This window comes from Nannospalax galili, unplaced genomic scaffold (genome assembly GCF_000622305.1).
Source record: "Nannospalax galili isolate Female #2095 unplaced genomic scaffold, S.galili_v1.0 scaffold227, whole genome shotgun sequence".
NCBI classification, from domain to species: Eukaryota; Metazoa; Chordata; class Mammalia; order Rodentia; family Spalacidae; genus Nannospalax; species Nannospalax galili.
Genome location: NW_008360303.1, coordinates 9182929 through 9204543, shown reverse-complemented (window position 1 = coordinate 9204543; position 21615 = coordinate 9182929). Strand labels below are relative to the sequence as shown.

General features: G+C 39.1%; 1 protein-coding gene across 1 annotated transcript in view; it reads right to left on the bottom strand.

The window, feature by feature from the left end:
- Niban1 (niban apoptosis regulator 1) overlaps positions 1-21615 on the bottom strand; it is a 196214-nt gene that overhangs the window by 61774 nt on the left and 112825 nt on the right. The window contains exon 6 of the mRNA XM_008824280.3: positions 3797-3912. Within this exon, the coding sequence (XP_008822502.1) occupies positions 3797-3912 (116 nt within the window). The remainder of the gene's footprint in view (positions 1-3796; positions 3913-21615) is intronic.

Below are 21615 nucleotides of genomic sequence, written 5' to 3'. Positions count from 1 at the left end.
AAGAAAGATGAAATCATGAAATTTGCAGGTAAATGGATGGAACTAGAAACTGTTATACTAAGTGAAGTAACACAGACTCAGAAAAGAAAAAAATCAACATATGTTCTCCCTAATATGTGGGTCCTAGAACCAAATCCCGATAAGTGAGTATGTATCCAGACATAACTACAGGAAACAGGATAATGGAAAGGAACCAGGGAGGTAAAGGAAAAGAACCTGAAAGAGAAGAACAGTAGGAAACAGGCATTAATAAGGGAGATATGGATAAAAATTGTGTTAGTTTAAGGGAGGTGGGAGGGAAGGGCATGCAAGGAACATAGGGGATAAAGGGAAAGAAGGAGCTCAAGAGAGGTGGGACCATAAGAGAAGGGTATTATTAAGGGAGAAAGGGGAAAATTGGGGGCACCTCAATTGGGGAAACTACGATGGAGGGGTTAGACAATATGAGAGATAAATAATGCCTAGCTAGTTTTAAAAATCAGAGGGAATATTAGTCCAATAACCTACTGACAAATTATACACACCAGATCAAGAAATATATGTGTAGGCAGGGTTTATCTGAGAACAATTGGTCTTTGCCCAAGATTTATCTACATGGCACACAGTAATTAAAAGTACCAGACTGGCAGAAGTAACCTTCTTGGATGTTTAACACCCACACTTTGAGGCCTATACTAATTTGGTCAGAGGGACATAAAGGACAGTGCTCCCTGCCCTTCTAGGTCGACTAGTTCCAGGGGACTATGAGCATCTCTCAAAATGTCCTGTAATTGTGGTGGGTCACCTGTCCTCTTGATCAAGGAGGCTGAGGAGACCCCACAAAATGAACTTGAACCAGTGTCCAGTCTACAAAGAGAAAGGTCAACACAGAGGAATCATTTCCTCCATGCTTCCAAGCAAAGCCAGCCATGGTCAAGCAGGACCTTCGACTTATCTTCACAAAGGCGGAACTGGTAAAAGAAAGGAGCCAGGGGTCCTCTCAAGCCCATGTCACCCCTGAGGAACAGATCCTCAAAGGACCTTAAGAGTAAAAATAAAGTTGGTTTATCTGGGCCAACTGTATGACCTTAAACACCCAAAAGGAAAGTATAACCAAAGATTAAAGGGGCCAATATAATTTTTTAAGAGTCCATATGTATAGCTAAATTCTACATAACAAGCAACAACTCCAGATAGGAGATACCTTCTTTTAAGTTGTTGGCCAGGGTGGCCCAAGGGACTCCCAGATACTAACCCAGCATAGAACTGGGAAAATGAACAGCAGACCCCAATTTTATCTAAGGAATATTGACAACCGATTGCTGCTAGATGAGGAACAGCTGACCTTCCTAAAACAAAGACCTCTAGATAGGCTGAGTAGATTCACCAGATGGACAAGTAGTGGGGAACAGCTGGGGGTGATGACATCACAGCAGACAGTAGCAGGGATATCAGAGTATTAGAGCTCTAGTGGTGGGGGAGGCTATGGGAGGGTGCCACATGTGAATTGGGTATACAATTGAATAAGATTGTTTGGGATGTTCTGTGTGATATATGCACACACAAAAAAAATCAACAAATTAAAATAATTAATTATATTTGAGGAGGAAGCATAAAATTTATGTCATGTTAATTAGTATAGGTGATAAACATTACCATTGAAATCTACCCGATGACTTTATAGATATACACTGGTGCCAAGATCCGAATGCAACTGATTTTGACTAGTAATAATCAGATACATATAGATTTTAGATGCATGCGCCAACATCTCAGTGTTATGAGCAAAAGCAATGAGTCTTTCTGTAAGAAAGAGTATATTTTAAAATGAAATGGAGATCTTTTTTAAAGGTTAAAAACTCATTCAATTTTATGTCTTACAGGGCTTATACTGAGTTCAATATTGTATAACTGTATTAATTCCATAGCAAACCTAAAAATTATATAGCCACTTTTGAAAGAGACGTATATTTGCTCTGGAAACTGTTAATGAGTACATTAAAGCTTTAATTAAATGCTTCTTCTAAAAATAAAAAAAAATTAAAAAAGAAAGAATGGGCATTTCACCAATCTTTCCCTCTGATAATTTATCAAAATAACAAATAAAAAGTATTAAGATTGAAAAAAAAACAAACAGAATTTGAACAGGATTAAGTATTTCAATACTTGTCTACCTACTAAATGTCTATTAAATATTAAACATGTTGGTTGGCTTACTTGGTCAACTAGTCAGTATGAAATGCTTCCACTTCTCCATCTCTGCTCTGGGCTTTCTTTGGGGCTTATATTATGTCTTTAGTCCTCTCAATGTTTTTAATGGATGCACTTCCACAAAATATCAGAAACCAAGAGTTGCTTAGGGTTCTGAAATAGTCTCAGGTTTGGAATATACATACATACAGAGAGAGAGAGAGACAGAGAGACAGAGAGACAGAGACAGAGTGACAGAGACAGACAGAGACAGAGAGTGATAGAGGCCTTTGGCTCATATGGCAAAACAATATAGAATAGCTCCATCATCATGAGAAACCTTTAGTCTTTACATGTTTAATGACCATACAGAAGTCAAGGCACCATCTGATGTCTTCCAAATATTGTTCCCTATAATAAATTTCAGCAGCTACCAAAAGAGGTATCATGTGAGACATAGCTAAAAACACAAACATTCTTGAGCAGTCTGTTCTTGAAACTGTTCTGTGCCCACAGCCAGCTTCTTCCTAGCTGAGGTGACTACAGGACTGGTGTCATCACAGAGGCAGAGGGCTCTTCACATCACTGTCCTTTGGAGATCTGTAACATCATCCCTGAGACAAGTCCATAAAGTGTTTAGACCATGTCCAGCATTCCATAGGATCATCATGATCATGAGACATTACAGTGGACCATACATGATCCAGGTGTGGTAGTACATACTTGTAATTACAGCACTTGGAAGGCTGAGGCAGGAGAATCACAGCAAGTTCAAGGCCACACTGAACTCCATAGCAAGTTCTAGGTCAGCCTTGGCTACACAGGGAAACTCCATCTTTTTCTCACACATACAAACACACACAAAGAAGGAAAGAAGGAAAGGAAAGGTAAGAGAAAGAAAAGAAACAAAAAGGGGCTGGGGATGTAGCTCAGTTGGTAGAATATTTGCCCAGAATTATGAAGCCCTGGGTTTAATCCCCAATCCCACCACTACAAAAACTGATCCAGTAACCTAAGCACTTGGTAGGTGACAGAAAAAGATTCGAAGCTCAAGGTCATCTTGAACTAGATACCAAGTTTAAGGCCAGTCTGGGATACATGACACTGTCTCAAAATGAAGAAAAAAAAAAGGAAAGAAAAATAAAAACAATAAATAAAACATAGAAAGTTGACAAATGCCTTATAAGTCTGTTTCTGCTCAGTACTTATATGCCATTTGCTAGACAAAAACAGCTATGTGACATATGCTAGGTAAACGTTATTATTCCTATTTTTCCACAGAAATAATCTGAAACTAAAAGGGACTAACTTTGACCCTATGGCCTCACACTACCCTGTATTAGAGTTATCATTCTTATTCCTCCTCTGGAAGCACGAGGTCATTTGAAAGAATAAATTCTTTTAACAGAGGACTGCAGGTACCACTCTGTCCACCGTAGCTTCAGTACTGTAGGCTGCCCTCCTGGATGTCTAGTCTGGTGCTCTTCATACTGGGTGCCAAATAGCTTTCTAAGTAAATGTTTCTGGACAACTGAGGGAAAAGGCAACAGCTTTGGAACCACATCTTTCATTCTTATGACTCCTACCACAACAGATAGAGGATCTGAAATTCTCAGCACCATGTTACCTGGACTTCATCCCCAGTGATCATTTCCCATGAGCCATAGTGACCCTTCTCCTGCCGGAAGAACTGCACAGCTTCTAAGAAGGCTTGGGCTTCAAATGTCATCTGCTTCATGTAATCTAGAGGAAAGAGGAAAGGGCATTTAGCAAAGAGAAATGCTGTTTTACATTTTTTCTGTGTTTCTTAAAGTGTGATGGACCAGAGAAGTAGCATCATCTATTATAAGACAGGAAACTAGGAGACACACACACACACACACACACACACACACACACACAAAAAAAAAAACTGAGCAAGCACTCCATTAGAGGTTAATTTGTAGCTGTATAACACATTACTTGGCCACCATCTGAGCTGATTAATTCCATCGGTTACTGAGCAAAGTGGTCATTATCAGCATCAGGCTTCCTCTCCCTTCCCCTCCCCTTCCCTTCTTCCTCTCCTTCTCTCTCCCTCTTCCTCTCCCTTTCCCTTCCCCTGCCCCTCTCCTTCCCCCCTCCCTCTTCCTCTCTCTCTCTCTCCCTTCCTCCTCCCCCTCTGCCTCTCCTCAGTGCTTTCTACCAGGCACCCAGTGACTACGTGCTACCAAGAACAAACTTCTCATACATGTTATTCATTAGCAGTGAATCTGAGCCCAAACTAAAGTCCATTTTCTTTGTAAGCTGATATCAGCTTTCTGTCAGAAGCACAACTAAGTGGTATGCTAATTTATGCAAATGAAAATTATAATTGCTGACACATAGCAGGATACTGTTTGTCTAAGCACATCACCTTTTTCATTGAGAACTGACAAAAAATCCTTGAGGAAAGTATTGTTATCACTTCATTTGACAGATGAGGCTGACAAAGCACAGAAAGATGAATGAACCACCTCAGGTCGTACAGATAGTGAGCAGTGGAGCCAGAGGAGATATTAAGGTATCTTCCAATCATCACATTACACTGCCACGCATTCTAATTTCATGAGTTTGTCCCTCCAAAAATATTGCAGTTTAGTGGTGTTATAGCTGAGAAAGAGGTCACCACAAATGATTTTAAGTGGAGATGGGAACTGGGGAGGAACAGCCTGCCCAGAATTCCACAAATCACATTTAGAAAGTGTCTTCCTTCCTAACACACAAACCTAGTTTGTTTGAGGGTTTGTTGAGGGACTTACTCTGTAGCCTAGACTTACTTGGAACTTCCGATCCTCTTGTCTCAGTCTCCTGAGAGCTAGAATTACAGGTATGTGTCACCACACTTAGCTAAGACTAGCTCTTGGAGGATGAAGTGATAACAGAATTGTAAAAATTTTGATGAGGAAAATGAACTTTAAATCTTGGACCGGCAAGATGGCTTGGAGGGTAAAGAAGCTTGCTGCCAAGACTGTTGACCCGAGTTTGATCCCTGAGACCCACATAGTAAAACAGAGAACTGAATCCTGTAAGTTGTTCTCTGACCTCCACATATATGTCATGGCACATGTGTGTCCACACAAACAAAAAATAAATAAGTAAATAATTAATTAATTAATTAATTAATTAAAAATAATCTAACCAGGTACTAGGAGTGTAGCCCAGTGGTAAGAGAGTTTGGTTAGCTGCATTGGTCCTACTTTGATGGGTTTGATGCCCAACACTGAAAACAAATCAAATCAAATCATAAAGAAATTAGGGCTGGAGAGATGGCTCAGCAGTTAAGAGCACTGGCTACTCTTGCAGAGAATCTGGGTTTGGTTCACAGTACCCACATGGCAGCTAATAACCATCTGTAACTTTGGTTCCAAGGGGATCCAACACTCCCTTCTGGACTCCTCTGGCATTGCATGCATGTGGTGTGCTTATATGCATGCATGCAAAACACTAGTACACATAAAATAAAAATAAAACAAATTTTTAAAAAAGCCATCAACTCTTAGAAAGGGGAAATGAAGTGAGTGAAAAGGCAAGTTTCCACTATAATCTGCAGAGTGCTATGATCTGCATTTACAAGGCGCTATGAGAGTGAAAGCAGCTGGTTCGCTGGGAGTTGGGGGTGGCATCATAGTTTTAGACAGTGGGATTAGTCTACCGAGGTTAAATGGTTGTTCTGAGAACTGGGCATGACAAGAGAATCACTCTTTCCTGGCAAGTGATGGCCAACTAACAGACTGGGATAACCCCTGTGAGATTGGCTCACTAGATTATAAAACAGCACCGGGAATCTCACAGAGAAAATACAGCTCAGGGCACAGCATCTACAAGAGTTCAAGGAAATTCTTCACAGAGAGGCTACTGGGAAGCCTGAGAGCTACAAAAGTGCAAACGGTAACCGCCATCTCTTAACCTTCACAGAGGTTGGTCAAAATAAAAAAATCAGAAAAACGTCATGTCCCACAAAGCAAGTTTTCAAACTGAAGTATTTTCTTTCTTATTACTTTTCTTGGCTTGGCAGCCCATTCAGTGTTTAACCTCAGAGGCTCAGAAAATGAAAATTAAGGTTTTGCTGTAAAATCGCCAATACCAGCAGCAGTGCTCTCCCCACAGGAGACTTGTGTACCGGGCTCAGGCACTGGGGAAGGCCGCGCCGAGTTAGATGGAAACTGTAATTACTATGTGGAGATTCACGATTGACTCATGTGTTCTTATTTTTAACAGCTGTTTTTATTTCCAATCTAAGGAGACAAAGCTGGGAGAAAACGTGGCTCTCTATTTGGATGCGGTGAATATGGCCAAGCCCGCCAGCCAGCCGAGGAACAAAGGCTTAAATTCCTTGCTGCTTGTAAAGCGGCTTTACTTCTGTTTCTTCCCCTGCTGACCTCAGTAACTAAAGGAGGTATTTTATATCCTGTCCACCACCTTCTATATCTATATCAAAACAAACAATGGCATTTATATGATGAGGACATTGCTTAAGATCTTTGGGAGAAAAATAACTGAAGAAATGGGAGTTAGAGACAATGATACAGGTTTCAGACAGAAGTCAAAGAAGGACAGGAAGGAAAGCTAGCATGGAAGCCTGGTGGAAAGGAAGCACCTTAACTCAGACAGAGAAGAAAAGGATAAACAATCAAATGAACCACAAAAGAAATTATAGTCAGTCGGCAAGGAAATCTGGGAGAATGAGAGCTCTTTAACACTAGGACAAGATTTTACCTTCTCCCTTTCTATAGTGGAAGTTGTGCTACTGATCCATCAGTAGCTTTTCAGCTTGTAAACTGCTTAAATAAATTGATTTATGCAAAACTCAGAACAAATCTGCATAGAGTTAAGTTGCTCCATAAGTATCTGTTCTGGTGATCATAAACAAATCTTAATAACAATCACTGAATCATAAAGTAAACAAAGAACAAAGGGTATGCTTTCTTTCCCTTCATCTCTTTACAAAGGCATACCTGAACTCAGTACAGGTGTTTGAGAGAAACCAGATTACCAGTTATTTAATCAAGTTCCTGCTGTAGTTCTCAAGATAACACACTGGAGGTTCATAACCGCCCTCCATCCTACCAGCAAGCAAACTGAGGGTTTAGTTCAATGGCACCCAGAATCAATAGTCTCTGGTCTTTCATGAAGCTTTCTCCTTGGAGGAACACTTTAAAAAATGGCAGGTGGCAGGCCAGATTCTCTTTTTTCCCACACTGTTACTATAAGAACACTCAAGGAGCCAGATGCACTGGAAAGCAACTGAGGCATTTGCTAAAGTTAGATGAAGAAACTGGAGCAAAAAAGAAATTGGTTAATTTCTTAGTTGAAGGTCACACAGCTGGTCAGAATCAGAGCCAAGAACTGGAAAAGTGGCTCTGGCATGTCCTAAGTGGTCTTGGCATTCACACTTAAATCCTAGACTATGAGAATTGAGAGTGATCTTAAAGGTCACCTACCTCGAGTTCTTGTTCTGAGAACCTTCAGAATACCAGAGAAATATTCTCTTGGCTTTCACTCAATTGTTTCTAGTGACTGAAAGCTCACAATTTAATGAATTAGTTTTTTCCGTTTCTGAATTGCTCTCATTATTTGAAAAAATTTTTCCTTCCTTCTAGCCAATATCTATTTCAATGATCTCTCTCTCTCTCTTCTCTCTCTCTCTCTCATTAATCCCATTACTCACTTTCGGGGCAAAATAGTTGTCATAACTCTGATTCCATGTTGTAGCACTAAAAAACATCCATCGATGGAGTGAACTTACTTTCTTTCAACTGCCCTTTAAACATATCTTTTGGATCTTTTAAATTTGACCCTTCTTTCCCTCAGTGATCCACTCCAATTTATCACCATCTTCCTTAAACTTGGACTCTAGAACTCATTCCAATACACTGGGAATATTCTCTGACCCTTTTCCCATTTCAGATTTCTTATTTAATACCTCCACATCATCCTGATGACTCATACCTTTCTTGAAGTCCAATAAAATCTGTAAACTTTTCTCCTGTGAAACTCTTGCCAACCTAAGCCTCGCCTAACCAGTGCTTCTGCTTTTGACATTAGGACAGATTTTAAAACTTGTCTTTAATTAAATGACAACATACTGTGATCAGCCCCACTTGCCAAAGTCACTTAAAAATGACAATTCTGTCCCATACCCCCTTTCACTCAAGAATCACTATGAAATTTTGCTAAATTTGACTTCTTGGTTTCTATCCAATTCACTGGTAAAACGCTCATCAAGTCTGGGACACAAACAAAGCCTGGAAATCTGTAAGCATTGTAGGAGACATGTGGGAGACATATTGTATCATTCATTCAACACTCAGCATCCCAAGGGCCAAGAAACATCTAGAATGCATTGGTCTCCTTGGTCTCTCCCTGGGTCCTCATCCATGCAGCTGCACGGAAAATTCATATTTGAGAGACGTGATTAGGATTTTGCAAGGGAAGCAGAGCTCCTCTGGGCCTCTTGGGGATAGTTATTCAAGGGGCCAGCCAGAGAGACATCACTCTTGTTTTTTCCACTTGTACAGATTTATAACATGCCTGAATCAACTGAAACCGCAAAGCTCCCAGGCCTGTGGAGTCCCTGTACACTGGGAGTTTGGCTGCTGTGCCAGCCTGGGTTTGGAGGCTGCCTTGTTATTCTGTTTTATGGACAATCTGTGCCAAACCCTGTTAGCTGATCTGCCTGGCGATTTGCACAAGTTATATAACAGCATTACGCACTGCACTGCTATGGGCCCTCCTCACTGATGGACACTTCTAAACTGTCTTCAGTGTCAGTTTACATGTGCTTTCCTAAGAGCACTGCAGTGAGGCTGTTTGCCCTGTGTTTTAATCTAGAACAAATAAAAGAAGGCATGCAGCAAAGGTGACTGAAATCTACTAGGCCACTACCATGGACTACAAACTGTATCTCATCCAATCCTTCTGACAATCTCATTGCAAATAACAGCAATTAAATAGCATAAGTTAGATTGTGGTCACATCAAGCCTACTCACTTCCAGATCCTGTTCTAACACTGTGTGGTTTAATGTCTCAAAACATCTTGTTTTAAGATATTTTGAATTCACATGACAAAAAATAATATAGAAAGATCCTCAAATATCCTCCACCCAGTTCCGCAGTAAAGGAACATCTGTCAATTGTATAGCACAATGTCACAACCATGAAACTAACATTGATACAACCCAACCTTCTCATTTAGGTTCTACCAGAGTTACATACACGACTGTGTATATGTGTGTCTGTGTATGTGTATGTCTGTATGTCTTTCTCCTTCTCTCTCTCTCTCTCTTTCTCTCTCTCTCTCTGAGTATATTTGTATGTCTCTGTGTTTATGTCTTTCTCTGTCTGTATATGTGTGCATGTATTGTGAATTTTAAAAGTTATTTTAAAGGAGTGTTTCATCTCAAAGTTTAGAACCCTATAATTCAGGATTTTGATCATCCAGTAGGAACTCTCTACAAACAGCTCATTTTATAACTGAACCAACGGAGGTCCAGTGTTGGTTGCTCTAGGCAAAAATACAAAAATACAAGAATTTCCTCAGAGGAGATAAAATGCTTCTCAAAAAATCAAGAAAGGCATTTCTAGCGAAGATAATTATTTCGAGAAAAAGTCTAACCACTTAGACTAGCAAAAAGCAGTCCTATCATGAATTCTTGACTTGTCAATAAAAACTAAAAGACTATCAACAAAGAAAAGGAAGTGGTGATTTCTAGAACAAGTGAAGACAGACAGGCCTCATTTCCTTAAGATAAACATGTCAGATTGGTAGATTAGAAGGCTGTTGGAAACACCCTGTATCTAGATTTTAGCAAGGCGATTACCAATGTCTTGCATGATTTTGATTAGTACACTGAAGAAGTTTAGATTGGTTGATAATGCAAATAGACACAGCAAAATAGTTAAACAATATAAATGATGGGGCATGCTTAAAGGCGGAGGTTATTGACATGATAGAGGGAAATCCTACCCTTAAAACATTATCACTTACTTAGAAATATATTCACGAATATATGCTATCAATTGCCAAATCTTATTTACCTATTTTATACTGTAAACTGAAATAGGCAATGAGTATATAAAGTGAAAAAATAGAAGGCTTTTAACTGCAAGCTCTTCACAGTCTATTGGGTGACCAAATTGAGATCTAAAATCAAGTATAATATGAATAAATGAATCTATCACTTAATCAAAAAATACAACCACAAAAGTATGTGGTATGTGCCCCGTACATTGTGGGCATGCAACAAAAGACTAGTAAATTCTTTTGTAAACTTTATTTTTTTTCCTGAAATTTGAATCTTTAATTTACTTATATATGTATGAATAGTTATAGATATGTACACATTTGAACATTCCTCAAGGAGATGAAATGTTCTATTTTGCAGCTTTAGGTAAGTAAATTGTGTAGTACAAAACTTGAAGACTGCCCCCATCCCTGGGGTTTTGTGTACCTGTGAGATCAGCACAAGTCAGAGGTGTAACACAGTTGTCCACAAAGCAAGTGAGACTGGGCTTAAGACAGGGGAATACAGCAGAACAGCCCCCTGGGCGGGGGGAATTCTGTGTTTGCTCTTCCAAGCTTATTGTTCTCCACTGAAATAGGAATCAATTACTTTAAAATAAAGAAAAAAAGTCAGAGTGTTTCTGACTTTGACCCAAAGAATGAGGACTCTCATAGTCTTGGAAAGAAAACTCCAGAAAGAAGCACACTGGCTTTTCTCCATGGATTCTGACCTTACATCAGTACAGTGAGGTGGAAGTAAGTGTGGCACACTCTAACTCAGCATAAGGAACACATGTCTAATATCTAGGTTTGTCTCAAGTAAAAGAGGTTCCAAGAGGATGGCAAAAGTTCCCCCAAGAGGGAAGTGCTCTGTCAGGGCTGAGTTAGTTTGGAGACTTCCTCAGATCCCTTTAGAGTATCCTCTCCTGGCATCACAGGCTCCCACGCACGGTATTTAGAGCAGTTATCATTTTACAGCTAGTGTGATCCTGTGAGATATGTCTTTCCTTAATACTGTAAGCTCCATGAAGAGGCTGCAGTTTATATTTATTACTGTTTCTCCAGTTCCTAGTGCATAAGATTTATCAAAAGTTCAAAGAAAGAAAGGAAAGAAAGAGGAAGATGGGAAGGAAGGAAAGAAGAGAGAGATTAAGATGGTAGAGGGAGTTTTGGATTAAATTTTCCATAAGATTTCTTCCAATCTGAAATTTCATAGCTATAGACAAAACCCAAATAAATCAGATTGTCTTAATGAGTCCCATCCTTGCTGTTATAAAGAACCACAAAAGGGAACTGATGGGTATAGCTCTACCCCTGTGCTCCTCAGATGTCAGTGGGCATCAAAGTACCCCCTTGTTCCACAGACTGCTGAGTGCTCCACCCCTAAAGGTTTGACTCTGTGGACCTGGGGCAAGGCCAAGAGTTTGCATTCCTAATAGGAAGATGCCAGGTGATGCTCATGTTGTGGGTTCAGAGACATACATAGAGAACCACTACCCAGCTTTGTGAGCATGGTACTTATACATCAGAGGCACCAGTGGTGCTCGTTAATAATTCCAGTCCTGGTTCAGCAGGTCTGGGGTTGAAGTCAGGATTCTGCATTGAAACAAGGCCCCAAGTGCTTCTTTGTGATGGTTTATAGACCACATATGAGGAAGAAAAACACACAGAAGAAAGAGCTGTCGGAGATGGCCATGCTTGAATTTTTAGGGTCTTGATGACATCGTTCCCCCGTCAACAGGTAAAGAAATGTCCTTTTTGTCAACTGTTCACCCATTTAACACAAATCAAAATGTGTAGTTACATAAAGCAATGTTTAAAAAGGGCTACAAAGGAGATTTAGGAGTATGTGCATAAAAAGGCAACCCTTGGGAAGGCTAGAAGGATACCATTCCAAATCTGTGGAGATTGCGTCCCTCATTTTCAGAAACAGTTGCTGACTGAACATAAATCCTCACATGTAACCCTGGTTAACCTCGTTTTCCCTTTTTTTGCACCAAGGGGATATGTGGCCAATATTTTGTATGTGACAGCCTCCTACAGGATAAACAATCTTTGTTTCCTTGGCCTTAAGTTGTTTTTCCAAAGCCTTAAAAAAATAAAAATGACCCATGTCCAATCTCATACAAAAATAAGGATGGTTTCATTAGCTGCTTCTTTCTGAATATCATGAAAGCCTCTTGGCCTGAAGCTGAGAGTCATTGAAAAGCTTTCCATGGCCCTGAGTTCATTTATCGCCCCATGTGACTTGGCTACCTGGGCAGAGTGGGGCCAAGAGGATAAAGATAGAGCAATAACTTCCTCTATACTGAAAAAATACAGATGGCTTTACATGAGGAGGTTTGTGTGAAGGATAGTTAAGTTCAAACTGTCATTCAAGGCTCTAACAACTACTTGTTACTGCTGCAATGTACTCAGGAAAAAAACTTCATGCCCCCAAAATTCAGCAAAACAAATGAAAATGGTACCATTCCATTTTTAAAAGGTGAATTTCAAAGTAATACCATCAAATGTTTTATAGGCAGGTATAGCAATGCACACACACAGGTTACCTTGTAGAAACTGGGTCGTATGCCTCTCTATGACACTGTGTAATGTGGTGTGGCTAACTCCCAGCAGGCAAAAATTTACCATATAACCTGGACACAACTTAAGGCATGAATATATTTTCAAATAAATTGGGAAGATGCTCTCTTAGTCACAGATTGATCCTTTATTTTTATTGGGACTTTCTCTGATTACTGGAAATGGCTACTTACAAACTAATGTGTCTAAGGTATCACAATACACAGACAATATCAGAGGAATTCTTTCTGACCAATTTCAATACATGGCCTTCCCTTGTGAACCCAAGTCTCAGCCACACTTTCCACAAGCAGAAGTCAGCAGTATAATAGCAAGCCCAGACATTAGAGAACAAATCGCTGGCATGAATTGGCATCACTTCATCGAATCCTAGCCTGGCACACCCACAGGGTACAACACAGTCTGAGGATGCTATCTGGCAGTGTTCTAATCATCATCGTTGCCAATGATTAATAGGTACATCTACCTAGACCCTATCAGATTTTACAGTTTACAACATCTCATTTGAGTTCCATAGCAATCTCAAGAGGCCAGATGTAATCATTCTAGGATAAAAAAAAATGGGAAAAGCTGAAAATCAAAGAGATTTATATCATTGCCCAGGGTCATAGCAATAAATAACTCATTTTATCAGGCTATCAAATGAGAATAGAAATAATAGGCAGAAAGCAAATTTCTAGTCTGATATAGACAACTTCAAAATGGACCTAACCTTACTTAAAATGTCTAACTATGGTCTATTCTTTTCTAGGGTAATATATCTCACTTTCCTTATTTATAACTTTCTCCAAAAGACCTAAAAGAATTCAAGTGACCCATGTTTTCCTGTCTTCCTAAGAAGGAATGAAGATACAGATGCCTGGTTAGGAAGGGTTAATTTCATGGTGTCCTCCTTAGGTTTAGAGGGACAGTAAGCAATGTAGGGCTCAGGTTCTTAGGGACCAGGCTATTTTAAAAAATGGGAACCCTGACAATCATGTACCAATAAAAATAGTGTCTACATTCCTGAGCCATGACAAGAACGAGCAACTCTGCCAACATAGTGCTTTTTAATTTCTGGTTAGCTGATCCCACACAATAAACTAATTTTGCATAACTACTTTAAGCCAGAAGCCACTTGGCCAGCATTTTGCTGTTAGGGTGGTTGAGGGCCTGGGACTTTGTGTATCAGTACAAGTTTTCTCACAAAGTAGCCCCTTAATGTGGCTTTACACTTGGGCTCAACGATGTGATGTGTGAAAACTCTAAGCACTCATAGTCATGTTCAGGAAAAGCCAAGGAGCATCTTGCTAAACAGCTTAGAACAAGTGGAAGCAAAACAAGACAGAATTACTGAGTGGAATAGCTAAAATAACAGCTGAGTTAGAAAGATTATGGAAAAGTAGTCTGGGATCATTTTAATTGCAAAACTTACAAAATTATATACCCATCATGATGCAGCAATGTAAAATGTGCACCTAAATATGAACAGTGATTTAAAGGAACTACACAAGAAATGAAATGCAAGTTATGGGGGTTTTGGTATTTGTGACATTTACAAAGTCTATAATATTGTCCTTTGGAAGATACATACTGATTTAACAGCTTTAAAACTATGCTAAGCATGACAGCTTACAACTATAATCTCACCCTATGGAGGCTGGGGTAGGAAGATTGCACAGAACTGGAGGCTAGTGTGGGCTACACAGTGAGTTCTAGGCCAGCTTGTGTTAAAGACCCAGTCAAAAAACCACAGTAATAAATACACACACACACACACACACACACACACACACACACACACGCACACGCACGCACGCACGCACACACGCACGCATGCAAACTTATCCACTCATAACCATGAACTATGTTTGCCTCTCTAAAGTCAAAACCATCAGCTGCTAGATCACAGCCAGCCTGAGGGTCATCCTGTGCCCAGGAGCCTGGAAAGTAATTAGCATTAGTAAGTAGGATGTCACACACAAAGGCCAGCCTTTCTCACTTTGGAAGCAGGCAGAGCTTGAGCCCAACTCCCCCTTCTGGGAACCCCAGTTAATGGGGTTTACTGAGAAGGAGACCCCGCTGCTTCTTCCACTGTTCAGTTCTTCTTGACATCCTGTAGCACTCTGGGGCTTTAAAAAAATACATCTGTCTAAGCATTATGACCAGCTTCTTTACACCAAAACTGAGCAAGATCAGAGAACAACACATGTATGTGCATTTGAAGGTAAAGATGTCATCTGAGATAAACCTAGATACACCATCATATTACAAAATCCTTAGGGACAGGATTGTCCTATTTACCACTGTAATCTTAGTCTATAGCACAGTACTGCCTACCATTTCTACTGTGGGACTTGAGGTAAGTTACTTTCCTGGGTCTAATTTCAAATGAGAGGCTGTTTATCTTAGATGACCGCTAGTTTGCTAACATTTGGATAATGCTTTTCATGACTCAGGGCAAAGTTCCAGCTTCGGGGCCACATTTGCTTTTTCTCCCCACCTAATCTCTCTCTCTCTCTCTCTCTCTCTCTCTCTCTCAATACTCATCTGTCTTTTGGCTGTAGAACATCAACAGTGTAGCTATAAAAAGGTATTAAATGGCAGATGTGTTTTCATGTTCTGTTGGACAGGTTGCCTGGTCTCTACCCTCTGATTTGCCCTCTCCCTTCCCTGAACAACAGTCCATGTTGTGTTTACATCTCTGAGCTCACCAAATGGGCAATCTAATTAATTAAGCTCATAAAAGTATGAAAATATTTCAGTTTGCCATTTTATGCTCTATGACAAGGTTATAATAAACTGACACATAGAACATTAAATCATTAACTTAGTCACATGGGCTTGGTTGCTAAAACATCCTTGTTTTAGCAATCCTTGTTTTCCTTTGGAAAAAAACACTGCATGATATCCTCATGTAGCATTTGACAAAACACTTAAATGTATAAAATCATCCAGTTTTTCAGAAAACTACCGTATATCTTTATATATAAACATATATGGAAGGCCATAAAGCCAGTCTATCCTGTTCAAAAATTTCTCCTTCATAAAATGCTGTAGAATCAAGTGTATTATAAATGCTTTATCCAAATCAGGATTATCAACTAGGATACAGTCAGTCCTCGACAGTCTTGTTAACTAAGGAAAGGCATGCCAATGATTCTTAAAACTTCCTGCTTGATTTTATGATGAAGCATGCTCATGCTCTCTCTCTCTCTCTCTCTCTCTCTCTCTCTCTTTCTCTCTCCACACACAAACATATGCATACATACAAACACTTATCTTTCCCTTGGCTTTAGAAAATAATGAATACTTCGTTTTAATGGTCTCCACAGGGAAATATCGGAGGAAGTGGGACAGCAAAGAGAGTCTAGATTACTGTCATTTCAATAGATACATCAGGAAAGCAACATATTCAGTTTTAAATTTATTAACAGCAGTAGCCACATCAAAAAATAAAAATAGACAAAATTTATTTTAAGAATATGTTGTACTTGCACACAGATACCAAAAGCACATGATCAGTATTTAGTGTTTAATCTTAATTATCATCCTGATTGGCTTGAGACGAGCCCAGGAGATTAGTAAAGCACACCTCTGGGAAGTCTGAGAGGTCATTTCCAGAGAGGATTAATGACGGGGGAAGACCTGCCCTGAAAGTGAGCAGCACCAATCCCATGGGTGGGGTCCCACATGGAATAAAAGAGAGGAAAGGGACAGAGCAATCTGGGGTAGGCATCTTCTCTCTGCTTCCTAGTCGCCATGGTGTGAGCTGCTCTGCTCTGCCTCACCCTCCCCATCATGAGGGACTAAAACCATGAACAAAATAAATGCTTACGTTGTTTTGTCCAGTACTTTGTCACAGAGACAAAAAGTACAGCTAACAGTATAAAATTTACCAATCAAATAGTTTATATCTTTCTTTTTTGGCATTTCAAGTGACTCGTGGCTGTCATGTGGGTCAGCAGAACTCATGGGGCTGGAGAGATGGCTCAGCGGTTAAGAGCACTGACTGATCTTACAGAGGACCTGGGTTCGATTCCCAGCACCCACATGGCGGCTATGAACTGTCCTTAACTCCAGTTCTAGGGGAATCCGAAGCCTTCTTCTGACCTCCACGGCACTGCACGACATGCGTGCACCCACTTACAATGCAGGCAATACACTCATACACATAAAATTAAAAAATAAAAATAGAGGTAGTTGTTTATTTCAATGGGGACAAAGGCAGAAGGTACTGAAAAAACCAAGCACACACCACTGCATACCTGATGAGGCTCAAAGAGCATCATTTAGAAAGGACTCTGTTCTAAATCAATAAAGGAGGCTCTAACTCCTCATTACACACAAAGCACAGTTCACCTCATAGGAAAGTAAGAAATAAAATTACCTATAACAAGTACCTTTGTAGATTAAGTCTAGTTCAGGTTTAAGACCCTTGACAGTTGTATATTATAAACCCTGCCTGGTGGGTAGTTGAGGAATCCTTACAGCTTTGACTTTGAGGGCTCTCCGACAACAGTGCTGTATGTATCATAATAGCTCTAAGTGTGGTACAAAATGGCTAACCACTAACAGACACAGTAGATGAGATCATTTCCAAACAGGATATAGCCTTATAACAATCTGCTTTATTTATAGCAACAAATTGTTCACCTGACTCCTACCCTCTGCCAAAAAAAAGAAGGAAAAACAACAACAACAACAACAACAACAACAACAAAAACCAAACAGCTAAAGTGTTTGATGAATTTAGGTGCCCTGGTACCTATTATAGACAACTTCAGTAATGACTATACCTTTGAATTACATGATTAATTAACTCATTCTATGGAATTATATAAAGAATTGGTCCAATGATCTAATTCCCATGTGGTAAAACAGAGAAAGAGGAAATTTTTTAAAAATCTCAATTACTATTAGAGGGGTCAAAGGTTTGAATGAATGAGTGTGTGTGATTCTGCTTCTTACATTAGTGTGCTCTAAGTAAATAAATGCTTCTGGTGTGCTCATAGTTCCTAATGGTATTTTTGTGATTAAAGAAGACAGTATAATCACAGAACTAGAATGGGATTCTAATGTCTAATCAATTTCCATACAACATGACAGTGTTTATTTATTAAACAAGTATGATAGCATATAAATTATTCTAGACTCATTATTATTACTGATAATAATAAAGCCTACTGTGTTTAATGGTGTGGGTTTACAGATTAAAATTCATCAAATAGAAGTCATTCAGGAGACATTTGCTCAATCCTTTCACATCTCACGTGTTAGAACATGAGGGTTCTCAGTATCAGAAAGTTCTCCTTCTGGGGCCACCTGTATTTCTTAAGCTCCAATTAGGAACATTCTACAAGTAGCATATTGGAGGTACTTGGATACGCCATTGGGAAATAATCATGTGTTCCCAGGACTCTTCTTTCAAGCTGAATGCTCTGGTTTGGCTATGTTTTGAGTGGACCCCTCAAGGAGCTTTCACATGGTGAAGTTTACTCCCCATTGTGAGGAAGTGAGATGCAGAATTCAATCTGACTGTGGTGTTGAGGTGAGGCCTTTGGGAGGCAATTAGTGTTACATATGGTCATCACCATGGAGCCCTTGGGACTGAATCCTGGAGGCTTTACAAGGAGAAAGACACGCATAGACACAGACACACACCACCTCATGCCATGTGTGGCCGAGCTGTCTCAGTACTCTTACTCTGCCAGCAAGAAGGACATCACCAGATGCAGTCCCTAAACTTTGTACTTTCAAAACTGTGAGCCAAAAAAAGGTGGGGTTTTTTGTTGTTGTTGTTGTTGTTTTTAAACTTGTTGAACTTTACAAGAATGTATAAGTGTATAAGCAATACAAGCTTCGCTGGTGGTATTCCTTAGTTTTTACTTTTGTAACCCCATTCTTACTTTATACATATCTTCCAATCCAATAGCTCTCTGCATCTCCACACTAAGTGGAGTTCTAACCTGGGCACAGTTCTCCCTTAACTCTGTGCATATTTAATATAATTTATTTTGCGCTTCAGCCTGCCTTCATTCCTCTACCCCCAACAAGCCTGGACTCCCTTAACCTACTGGTTTTTGCAGCATTTATCACATTTAATTTATCATATTAGATAGTTTATTTTTATATTCATAGTTTATTGTCTGCTTCCATCAGCCCCTAACTAGAATATGCATCCCGGAAATAGGGGTCTTTGTTTTGCTCCTCCCTGTCTCCTGGATGCCTAGACTATTCTAATGCTTGTTACATACTATATATTCAATAAATATTTGTTAAATGGATGTTGGCCTGATCAGTATAGATTGTTGATTTCTAATTAAGATAAAATTAATACAAAACTGTTCGGTTAAACCCATATTTCTAGTTGAATGGCAAGTGTATTATTAGGCAAGATAATATTGAATATCTAAATTAAGGACAAACATTATAATAGTCAAGAAGCAATCGGGCTGGAGAGATGGTTCAGCAGTCATGAGCACTGGCTACTCTAGCAGAGGACCTGGGTTCAGTCCCTAGTACCCACATGGAGGCTAACAACCATCAGTAACTCCAGTTCCAGGGGACTTGATGCCCTTTTCTGGCCTCCAAAGGCATTGTATGTATGTGGTGCTCTTACAGGCAGAACAGTCATATACATAAAATAATTTTTTAAAGAGAGAAATCAGGAATATTGGTGAGATGGCTCAGTCTAGACCATGAGTGTAAGTTTGGTCTTTGAAATTAATTTCTGAGATAACTTATTCAATATGACATGTGATGGTTTAAATTATTTTTTCAAAAATAGTGTAATTAGAATCCCAGCAGGTTATTGGGGGCTAATTAGCTTTAATGAACACAAGTTCACAAATAAGAATATGTGTTTAAAATAGTCATGAAAAGGAAAATATGAATCAATTATGAGGGGAAATTTTTCTTATTAGGTGTAAAATTATACAACAAAGACTATAATGTCCTAAAAATCAAAATTACATTAGCATAGGAATAAACATTTGGTTCCACGGTGAAAAGAATATATAGATAACCTCAAGATACATATATAATCTTAAGTGGGAAGGTTAGATTATTTTACAAATGGTGCTGATACAACTGTTTATCCACCTGAAGAAAAACAATAGACCACAATATATGTAAATGTGACTTCCACATAGTCAAAAGTATAACAATATAAAAATTTCAAGAAAAACAAGGACACAGCATATATTCTCTAAGATTAAGGAAAACCTTTATACAGGTAGGAAACTCAGAACCATAAAAGAAAAGATGACATATATTGACTATATAAAATAGATATCTCTGTATGGCAAAATATATTCTAATGAAAAGCTAATAGCATAATGAGTTAATGGTAACAGATAAGTGATGAATTTGAAAAATGTCTTTAGCAGAGGTACCCAAAAAGGTTAATATGTAAATTTTCATAGAGCTTTTGCAAAACAATAATAAAACAAAAGAACAGGAGCATGAATGAATGAAAACGGACAATTCATACAAAAAAGAAAATCCAAATATTAATAAATACAGGATAAGATGCTTTTCCTGGAAGTCAGGGAAAGGTTACTAAAGTAAAAAGAAGATTCATGTTTTGCCTGTCAGCTTATTAATGCAAATAAAGAGTCCAAAGTGTTTTTGCTCAGAGAGGTAACTGAAAGAGTGCACTCCTGCACTGCAGAAATGTGAAACTTTACAATCCAGATGAGAATTAACCTGGTAGCAGCTACTAAATTAAAAATACATTTAACTAGCTGGGCATAGTGCTGCATACCTTTAATCCCAGCACTCAAAAGCAGAGACAGGTGGATCTCTGTGAAATTGAGGTCAGCCTGGTCTACAGAGACAGTTCCAGGCCTTTGGGGGCTACAAAAAAACAAAATGAAAAACAAAAACCAACAAAAAACTCCAACCAAAACCCCAAACAAAACAAAATACATCTACCCAGTAATCCTACTTCTTAAGCACTGCTTCTTACATTAATTGATAAGCTCATGAGGACATATGATTAGAGATGTTAATTTAGTCCTGGAATACATATGGCCCTGGGAAAGAGTGAAGGCCGTTAACAAGACAATGGTTGACCCATGTAAAATATGAACCATGAAAATTATGTCTGTAATAAATGAATTAGAACCATGTCATCTAGCTAGAAGGGATGTCCATAAGGTAACATTGATTAAGAAAAACAAACGACAGAAGAATATCATATGATTCTATTTTTAAAACAGTGACCAAACAAAAACAACAATAAACCCTATTGTGTCTGTCTGTTTGTGTATGGAAAAAGATAGAGAAAGAAACAGAGCTTAAATACTGTAGACGGAGAAATTAAATAAGAGAATGGAAGGAGAAAAAGTAGCCTCATGTACTGGTTAGGTTTTGTCATCTTAATACAATCTAGAGAGATCTGGGAAGAGGAAACCTCAATGGAGGGATTTCTTCCATCAGAGCGGCCTGTGCGCTTGTCTGAGGTATTTTCTTGATTGCTAATTGATGTGCCATCCCTGGGCAAGTGAGTCGGGGATGAATAAGAAAAGTAGCTGATCAAGCCAAAGGAAACAAGCCAATGCTCCTCTCCATATCTCTGCCTGTTCCTGCCTACAGGTTCCAGCCTTGAGCTCTTACCCTGACTTTACTCAGAGATGGATTGTGAGCTTGGAGCTGTAAACTGAAATAAACCATTTCCTCCCCAAGTAGGTTTTGGTCAGTGTTTTATCACAGCAAGTAAAGGAAACTAGGACACCTGGTTTTTATAAAATGATTTAATTCACATAAAACTATATGTGGATGTATATTTGTGTAATTTAAAAAATAAAATAAAATAAGGGGTTGGAGAGATGGCTCAGTGGTTAAGAACACT